The following is a 10,524-nucleotide window of genomic DNA, read 5'->3' on the forward strand; positions in this document are numbered from 1 at the left end:
AGCACAGAAATTTTTTTAAGTTCATTAGATTTAAATAAAGTAAAAAATATTAAATATCTATTTAGTTTTTCAAAGCAACTTTTTATTTCTATTTCATTCACCTTGAAAATAATTTCTGTCTCAGGCTATGCTGTGCATAGGGACTAGCCAAACATATTAAATTTTTTTTTATTATAGTCATATGTCAAAACTGTCTTTATGTTTTATAAACATCCTAATTTACATTTTTAAATTAAAAGCTCATCAATTTTAAAAACAATTGGTATTGTGCTTAAAAACATCACTTTATTTTTAAACAATAAGAAATGTCACCTTTGTGAGATATAAATTTGAAGCTCATGTTTAAACACCTAAATTACTTGAAACTTACATTTTGTATAATCTAATTTATTTGAAAATATACATTTTATAATTTGTAAATTATTCAAACTTACATTTTTTTAATGTACATTTGTTGAAAATTTTATTTTGTAAAATCTAAAGTATTTGAAAATTTTATTTTATAGAATCTAAATTTTTATATAAGTTACATTTATGTAAATTTATTCTTCTTACATTTTTTTAAAGGTATATTTATAATTATTCTGTAGCACAAATTTTTTCAAAGTATAAGTTACACATGTAGAGAAATATTACCACTGAAAAAAACTTTCTCATTTTGTTTGCATGCAAATGTAGCGATCAAAATTAAATTTTCTCTAATCACTTCAATGTTTTTTTATTGAGTTTTTTCATTTTTAAAAATCTTTCTGAATTAATAGTTTAGATTGGATATCAACAGAAAGCGGCCAGATTAAGTCAATAAATATCTTCAAGTTTTATTGTTAAACATCACTGCTAATTAGGTACTATTTCTAAACAGTGTTGAAAGGAAAAAGAAAAATGCAGTTTATTAATGCGGCCCAATACGCTACGTTAACAAACGTGTGGATAAGTTTAAACTCATTTTACAATTTATTCATAAAAAATATGCAATCCTATAAAAATATTATATTGCATATTTAATTTAAGGCCAGTTGAATAATAATAAGCATAATATTCTCTTCACTATAAAATGAGTAAATGAAACTCAAGATGCTGTCAGAGTTTTTTAATTACAATCAAAATGTGTATTTGGTACACTATAAATGCAATTAAAATTAAACTACAAAACTGGCTAACCATTGAAAAGAATCCTCAATGGTCACATACATTTTTCTATAAATCATTCATACCTTTTCTCAATATAACATTGTATTTACAAGTGATAACCATTAGCTTTCACAGATAACTTCACAGACAATTTTCACCAACAACAAAACTAAAGGTCTGGTTGCCTTATCCTTGTTTCTCTCTGTTCATTTCTGGCATGTTTTTGCAGGAGATCCATGACATCAGACTTGAATTCATCAGGTGTTTCCCTAACCCCTGAAGGGCAGATTTTGAAAAAAATTGTTAAATCCCCTGACATTAGTCAAATAGTCAGAACTATAGTTTAGCTTCACCCATAAGGTTTGTGCACATTCCTAACAAACAGGGGTAAGGGTAGTAGTTTGCTATTTTGTTATCATTTTACATGGGGTAGAGTGGTTGTAAAGAATTTAAAAAAAAAAGCAGTACAAAATGTAAATACATTTTTGCTACATAGAATGGTTTGTTGATCAATTTAACAAAGCAGGCTTAAATATTTATTCTTTTAAACACAAAAACTTTTGGCATTTGCTTTTAATGAAAAAGAATGGATTTTCTGTAATAGGATTTGACACTAATTATTTATTATTAAAATCAAGATTTTGTAATTTGGGCAAGTTACATTTTGAGGGATAGTAGTCTATAAAAATGCTATATAATGTTGTAGCAAGTGGTTAAATATGTTAAATTTGGGTGCTACACATGAGCACATATTTGCATATGCAGTTTCACCCATAGTGGTTATATAACGCCAAATCAAACTCAGCCAGTAATGACCAATAAATAGGTTGTGCAATAAATCCTTTAAAAGATATTTTGAATTTGTCTAAAGAAATAATGTTTTATGTTTAGTAATGACTAGAACCTGGAAAAAAAACTTCATCATTTCCTTTTTAATGAGCTTTGTTAAACTACTCACATTCATATGAAAAAAGATTATTTTTGATTTTCAAAAAAAAAGTATAAGCATTCTGTTGTCCTACAATTAGAGATATCCTCAAATTTAAAAAATAATACTATCAACACAAATGTAATCTTACTTAATTACACATGAATATGCCTGGTCACAATGAATGCTAATGAAACAACAACAAGAAACTGACATACCAGTGACCCAGTAATAAATGTCCCAATCATTGGAGGGTTGGTTGATCAGTTTATCATATGAACTCAGCTGATCTTCTGTCAGGGTCTTTAAATACTGGCTAGCAAAAGTACTGAATTAAAAGAGTACATGAAATTAATTTGGTTGAAATTGTTAATGTGCTAGAGAACAATTCTTTATATGTAAAAAACACTCTAACATGTCAGAGTTAAAATAAGTGGTTATCATTAGTTAAATGGAGAATAGTTTGAAAACTTTCTTAAAAGGATAAAAGTGACAATTTTATTACATGAAGAGTAGCTTAAAGTTATGTGAGAGCAAAATAACTTTCTGTTCAATGAGAAACAATTTTCTAATTAGTTAAATCTAAAACTATCAAAGGAATATAAAATGCATTAAATGGATATTGGACAGAAAAAGGGTTTTAAAAACCTTAAAATAAGACCATTTTCCAGCATCCCTCTTTTACGACTCTGGTACAAAAGTCTTGCCCTTTTGAGTTCTGTGGTCTCTCCTGTTTTTTCTACATAGGGTGGAATAGGTGGGGTTAAATCTTCAGGGTTGTAGATGGTATCGTTGCCAGAGTCAGTTGAGCACATGCACTTAGTTACTGCAGAGAGTTGCTGAAACAAATAAGATTTTAAATGTAACTTCTTTGCATAAGGTGGAGAATATGTGAGTTAAATCATCTGGGTTGTAGAACAATCTTTACCAAAGTCAGTTGATTATATGCAATTAGTAACTGTAGAGAATTGATGAAACAAAGAAGATTTGAAAAATGAGTAAGAAAATAGAGGCATGAATTCATATTAAAAAATTAAAAAATTAGGTATTGCTTTTATTTTTTTTAATTTTGTCAGTAACATTATCTTTATGCTTTATATAATATTTTTGGATACCTTATAGCCAATATGAGTTCTTATTTTTAAAATTTGGTTATTATTTTAATTATGAACTAGACTGCTACAGACTGAATTTGAAGTAAAACATAATATTAATAATCTGTCAGGAACAATTTAATTTAAGAGTTTCTGTAAGAGCATTTAAAATTAATAACTAAATAATAACAAGTATGAGTAGAAAAGAAGTAAGCTCAACCATTATGGATTGAAAATTATATTCTGCAGGTAATTTTATAATCCAAAAGAAAATAACTATTCTGTGCAAGTTGACAAAAATTTGAAAACTAGCTAGATCTAGTCTGGTTTATGTGACAAGTTGATCAAACCTACAGTTTTGTTGAAATCATGTCATTGGTTTTAAAGATTTGAGATATGACTACATGCCCCAGGGCTCAAATTCAAATTTTCCTTATTAGAAATCAAAATATTTTTTATGGTTACAAATATGATACAATTTTAAAAAAAACACACATTTAAGTGATTTAAACAACCTTTTTTACTTCTTTAAAGATTGAGATTATAAATGAGGAAGAGTTTTATCAGTTATTTTTATAACTACTGAAGGTTGAGATAAAAATATATGGGAACACCGGATAATCCTGAACATAGATAAGTGTAACAAGTTGGAAAACATTTTTGCTGAGTATTTTTTACAGTGCCTATTCATTACCCTAGACAACATATGGTGTAATATTGCATTAATGCATACTGCAGTTTTTGGAAGAAGCATCTTAAAAAATACTTTTGCAAAAAAAAATTTACTGTGTGATATTTCTCTGAAATCTTAGTCCTCTGCTATTTTTTTAAGAATTCTGATTTGAAACAAAAAATGTGATGCTCAGATTGAATAAAACCCATAGTCTGTATTTATTTCCTGAATAGAAATCTAAATGAATTAAACATGTTTTCTTGTTTGGTATACATCAAAAGCATAATATGAGGAAAGTGCAGAACCCATTTTAAATTGTGTGCCATGAAATATCAAATTGTTTATTAGAAACTATTTAAGGTGTCCTTTATCATCCTGAAGTATTAAAACTGAATTTTCCTATGTGCTGTTTATTATACTGTAGCTTTTTCAATTGAGTTTTCTTAGCTGCTTATACTAGATGAGTACTGATTTCATCAGACTGTAATGTATTAAATAGTGTGTTGTAGTGTAGTGTTTTTATACTGTTTTTGCTGTAGCCTACTGTGAAGTTTTATTTTATACTCCAGTGTATTATATTATGTTGTACAATTTAATTGTGTGTGCTTTAATGATGATATAGTTAGAAAAATAGAATGAAATAGAAAAATGAAATGGAAGTATGTAGTTGGTGGGGTGTCAATTTCCAATATCAGTGGGTAGGAAGAGGGTTAGTAGATAAGATACAAAACCAAGTGGTGATGCAATAAAATGCATTGAGTTAGCTGAATCCAATGTTCATGTGACATTTTTATCTTGCAGTTTACCTCTATACCACCATGAATAATTGTGCACAAACACGAGCATAATTTTTATCACACCTGAAATTTATTTCAGTAGCATGCTGATTTGTTGATCTTTGCCTACTGTCTGTTCTGATGACTTTGGACACCACCTTCAGAGTTTACTCTGTATTGGTAGTAACCACTGATACTAACATTAAATCCATTACATTTAAACAACTTAATTCATTGTAACTTTGTTAAATAACAAAATCTCTTAGGGCTAAAGACATTAGGTAACATTATTGTAAAATCAAAGGGGAAAAAATTAATCAGAATCAAAATAAGTCTCATAAAATTACACTTTCTAAAACAAAAATAACATAAGCAGCCAAAACTTAATGTTAAGTGTTGATAATATGAAATGCATATTTTAAAAACTAATAAGAAAGAGCCTAATTCTTTTTATATAGCTCATTAATTAATTAAATTAATACAATATAAATATAAAATGATAAAGACTGTAAAAATTTTAAGAATAAGATTAGAAAACAAAACTTGAATTTTACAGTAAGGTAAACCTGATAATACATGCTAAATCCATAAAGAAGATCAAGACATTTAATGGCATGTTTTTAAAAAGGTGATAAATAAAACTGTCCTAGACACTTGTTAACAATAAATAATTCTATATTGATTTAAAATCTAAGTGAACATAAATAATTGATAGTAACATATAGATTCTATACAACCAAGATAGGGGTAGAGGTCATTTACTTTTAAGAGAATAGTGTTAGTGGAGCAGGCTTATGAGTAGTCTACTACAAACACTAATACCTGAGCTTCTTTCAAGCATTTACAGGGGTATATATCAATGATTTGGTAATCTCACGATATGGCGTTGGTTATTATTCCGGAATGGTATAGCAGTAAAAAAACGTAAATCCATGGCATCGTCACACTGTGACCATATTTTATTATTTTTAATACATAATGTTTTTAAAATGTGCATACATTGATTTTAGTTGCATTTTAAATACTGTTTTGCTAATTATTTTGAATTTCCAATTATTTTAAGTGTATGTGCTAATTATTGTTGCTACTAAACATTGTTCTAGCCTTTCTTACTACTTTAGACATAAGTAGATCTAATCGTCCTTTCTTATTTTACTAGGCCTAGATCTAGAATCTAGTTGTTGCAAATCATCTGCAAGTTGTTTTTTTCATGTGTTTCTTAAAAAACAATTATTACACTCAACTTTATTATTAGTAGTTACATCTAGATTCTACTAATTGTTGCTAATTTTCTGTCAATTAAACTTAAAATTTAGTTAAAATATTAATTTTATGCACTTGACTTTTTTATATTTAAACAGTCAAATAAACTATAGTTTATGAAACACAACAAATATCACCGAATAATTTCTTATGCCATATCTTGAGATTAACATTGATTTATATAGAAAATATTTTAATATAGGCTTTTTACAAACTAGTGACAGCCCCCTCCTTGGTAATTTTAAGTGACCCTCCCCACCACCTACACACACCACTGAGAAAAATGTCCAAAAAGACTTAATGACTAACAGTCAATGTGAAAGTCTAATACTTCTATATTAATATTATTATTATACATTAAAATAGATCAAGTAATGTAATAGGCTATCTATATATATATAACGAGCCGGCCCGCGGCATAACATACGCCGCTATTTAGTTGTTTCTAATTTTCAGTAATTCATAATTTGTGAATTCGACAGTACCAACGCTGACACTGAAAATATTTCTTTAAAACACTATAAGTAGCTCGTTAAGGACCATAACCCCACCCCCCCCCCTTCCTTCCCCCCCCCCCCTACGTTTAAAATCGTTGGCTCTGCTTGTAAACATTTAGAGTGAACACAGCTCACTAAAACCATGTAGGGGTGGGGAGGTAGGGAGCACGTTTACAGCTTGTTTTCTAGGCGCGTTTGCAGCTTGTTTTCTAGCGGCTCCCAGAAGAGAATTATATATATAGATTCTCTTCTTAGATACCCTAGAAAACACCAAGCTGTAAACGCGCCTAGCAGCTCCCTCTCTTCCTCTCTAAGCATATCCCTACCACCCCCACCCCCACATGGTCTGGTGAGCTGTGGTTCACGCTAAAGGTTTACAATCGTAGAGCCAGGTTTAGTGACAGCTAATAGGGGCAGATAATTTAGTTTGAAACGATTTTAAACTTAGGGGAGGTAACTAAGAGGAGGCTGCTTTCAAGAGAGGTGGGGTAGGGTAGGGGTTGGGGGGTTATCGTCCTAAACGACCTACTGGTAGTGTTTTAAAGCAAATATTTTCAGTGGCAGCATTGGAACTGTCGAATTCACAAATTATGAATTACTGAAAAGTAGAAAATAAAACAACTAAATAGCTGCATATAATACGCCGCGGGTCGGCTCATAGTTAGACTAGTAGTATAAGTGATTTAATAATTACCAGATGTATCATTTTCCTCAATTTGACATTTCTGTTACAAGATCCAATTAATGTAGGAATAAGTCGAAACATGATTGAGATTCTGGGTGTGTAGTTTAGATCTAGATCTATTTATTTGACGTAGTTCTGTTTGTTCCACTAAACTTCTAGATCTAGAATAGGCCTATTCTATAGTAATAGTATACCTATATACTAGATCTAGGCCCCTATATATATAATATATTTATATTAATATATTTAATATTGATCTAGTCTAGCTAGATCTAGACTAGTTAGTTTCATTTAGGTTTGTTCTAAATTGTAAAAAAAGCTGTAAAGAAAAATCGCGTTGGTAAACAATAACAAACTAGCTTACTAAAACTAACAGCTAGAATCTAGATCTAGATTTAGCACTGGCTAACACTGCCTAACAGTAACAAAGTAACAACACTGACAGTAAGAAAAAAACAAAACAACAATTTATTACAATTTATTTAGTCAATTTCCTAGTCAGAGAGAGACGTCGCATAAATTTTACATTACAATTGATCTAGATCTAGATTCTCTACTAGTGAAACATTATTTTGATCTAGATCTATTTGTTATCATTACAATCCGAGTAGATTCGAGTCTGTATCTCGCTAAAATGCTAAATCTAACGTAGATTCTAGATTCTAGATCTCTAGAGTCTAGTACTAGACTTTAGTAACAACATGACCTTACAGCAGACACTCGGCGTTGTCGTTCTTGCAACCGCAGGGTCAAGGTCATGTGAAGTTATATAAATGTAATAAAAAAGCTTTGCCTAAGTATAAATTAATAATAGGCCTAGATATTAAAATCTAGAACTAGATTCTAAATGTAGAATCTAAGTATGCAAACATAAATGCCCCGAGACAACGTCGAAATCATTTTTACAAGCAGGCCTGCGCCTAAACCTAGAGATGGGTCTTGATTAGCTGTTTATTTTTACAACGCTTCATAACAACATAAATGTCATACTTAAGAAAACCGATATATTTATATTAATTTATATAATGAAAAAAATCGACTTAAAGAGTGTGTGTAGCTTTAGTTAGGCTACATAATAATATAATATATAATAGGCCCTATATACTATATACTCTTACAGTTAGTCTTACAAAACGGGCTCATTATTAGAGGCTTCACTGATTTACAGAGTTTCTTCCAGGCTTCTCTTCGGGGGGGGGGGGGGGGGGGGGACTCCGAACGAAATGGAATTTATATAGAAAATGTATACTTTTAACAGTGTCCGTCGCCCTCCCCCCTCCCCCGAAAATTTCAAGTGCTACATAGTACATAGTCTAGTTAATTCTCTGCCTTGGGATTTATATGAGAAACGTTAATTAAGTCTTCATGTTTACATCGTAATTTAAGGCTTACATTAAACTATATTTTAATGGTGTGTGCTGCTATTGACGTAATGAACACGAGCAAAAATAACTTTTCTAAACCTCTGTTAGAGCTTTTATATCAAGATCCCTTTACATAAAGATAGGGCCTATTCGGCCTACTTGATTATAGCAATACACTTCCTGGTACGGTTTTCAAACGAATTTTTCAAACGTGGCTTCCAGAGAGAGAAAAATGTCACGCATGTATGTTGAAATTTTACCCTTTGTTGTTAGAACATTGTAAAGGCAATTATTTACCAAGCGTAGCCATTAATACGATATAGGCCTAACTCGTTCGATCACTTTTGTCAACGATTACAAAAGCAGTTGATGGTATTGATTGGGAAATAAAATATTTATCTCGCAAAATGTTTTTCCCTTAAATAATACGGATGTAAATTAAAACAATGCAACCATTATTAATTATCGCTTTATTAATTCTCTATGCCAAGTGGCTTTAAAAAATATGGTTAACTCATGGTTGTCTTGAAGCGCAGGAGGCCTGCTTAGGGGCCTATATAAGCCTAAATAAGGGGCCTATACAATCATCAGAGGCGTAGCGGGGGGGGGGGGGGGCGTGGGTACATATGTCCCCGGGCACCGAACCTAGGGGCGCCAAAATGGGTTTGAGAAAAATTAAAAGCTCATTATAGCTGCAGATTTGAATGATAAACAAAAAATTTACGGGGGGAGGGTTAAATGAAAGTTTGTCCTCGGGCGAATCTGATATATATATATATATATATATATATATATATATATATATATATATATATATATATATATATATATATATGTAAAATTAGTTAAATAGATTGTTAGTGATGTTTCAGACCTAGCCTTCTAGGACTGCTTTAAAGCAAACTCGTACACAAAAACACGGGTAATAAGAAATGTTCGGTTGATGCACTTTAAAAACACAACTGGTTAACAGACTGGTTAAAGTATATATTTTAATTTATTTATTTCGTAAGCATAAAGAAATTATGGCTATAACATGGGCTATCAATAAGTTTAAAGAGCATACCAAATAACTTTCCCCAGAACATTGCTACCTCGTAAGTCAGATAGTTGTCTTAACACTGCGACAATGTCTTAAACACACACGCGCACGCACGCCGTGTGGACAATGACAGTGCGGCGTAAGTAATAGTGTTTGGCTGAAATAGTTATAAAAAGTCTGTTACCTCAAACTTTCAGGCATCCATTTACATTATATGAGAATGTAAAAGTCAGATGAAGGGATCATCCTCCCTTCTTGTCATGCTAAAAAAGCCAGACCCCTTTCTAAATAACGTCATCCCTCAGGATATACGTCCCCTTCCCCACCCGCCCATGCCTCAAAATTGCAGTTTTTGTTTTTTAAAACATCGATTTTTTTCTAAAATATTGACTGAGTTCTGAAAACATCGTGTATGTTACTCAATTTTAATCACAAAGGCTACAAAAATAAAGACTTTTAACTTTCATTATCGCAAAAAGAAATAGGTGAGTAGTTTTATTTTCTTGTTTCATTTAATTTGCAAGAGGTTAAGCACGGGTTTGAACAATGATTTTGTAGAAATTTATTTTGTTGGCTCAAATAAGGTAATCTAACAAATTAGTCTCCGATTTTTTGTAACTTTAAAAGATAGATGCTTCGTTACAATTTAAGTTAAACACAATTATATTAAAAGATATAGATTTCTAAATTGAATATTTCTATTAAATGAAAATAAGCCTAATATCATAATATGCATACCCCTCAAAGCAAAAGAAGTAACGTACTGTGGTGCCAAACCAACCAGCAGTTCCTCTTTGAAACTTCCAAAAGAGTTTGACCTCATCCCAGACTCGGGTAATTTATATTATTAATCACTATGCCTATTTATTTATCATGAACAATACACTACAGTTATTTTTTAGGAGTCAATATATTTATTTTTTACTGTCATTTTGTGCGTGTAAAGCCTTCCTAAGAGTTTGGGTAAATGAGAAGATATGATTGGTCGACATATGTAATTTAGTTAACTCTGATTGTCCAATCAAATCCTCGCGAGTTGATCGACACGCCAATCGCCATACACAGCTGTGC

At 30.9% G+C, this 10,524-nt stretch overlaps 1 protein-coding gene across 4 annotated transcripts; it reads right to left on the reverse strand.

Annotated features, from left to right (window-relative positions):
- Positions 1–1,076: 1,076 nt before the first annotated feature.
- LOC131953086 (succinate dehydrogenase assembly factor 2, mitochondrial) lies at positions 1,077–10,400 on the reverse strand. 4 transcript variants are annotated; one of them, XM_059316118.1, is made up of 4 exons: positions 10,192–10,400; positions 2,708–2,898; positions 2,278–2,387; positions 1,077–1,407 (listed from the first exon to the last, which is right to left on the reverse strand). In XM_059316118.1, the coding sequence occupies exons 2-4, from the start codon at positions 2,872–2,874 to the stop codon at positions 1,301–1,303; spliced, it is 384 nt and encodes a 127-aa protein (XP_059172101.1). In that variant the 5' UTR covers positions 2,875–2,898; positions 10,192–10,400; the 3' UTR covers positions 1,077–1,300. The 4 variants fall into 4 exon arrangements, with proteins under 4 accessions (XP_059172101.1, XP_059172100.1, XP_059172099.1 ...); XM_059316117.1 differs by lacking the exon at positions 10,192–10,400 and adding an exon at positions 7,759–7,821; XM_059316116.1 differs by lacking the exon at positions 10,192–10,400 and adding an exon at positions 7,057–7,336.
- Positions 10,401–10,524: the final 124 nt, after the last annotated feature.

Source organism: Physella acuta, unplaced genomic scaffold (assembly GCF_028476545.2).
Source record: "Physella acuta isolate Inbredline_101_S28 unplaced genomic scaffold, ASM2847654v3 ptg000904l, whole genome shotgun sequence".
Lineage (NCBI taxonomy): Eukaryota > Metazoa > Mollusca > Gastropoda > Physidae > Physella > Physella acuta.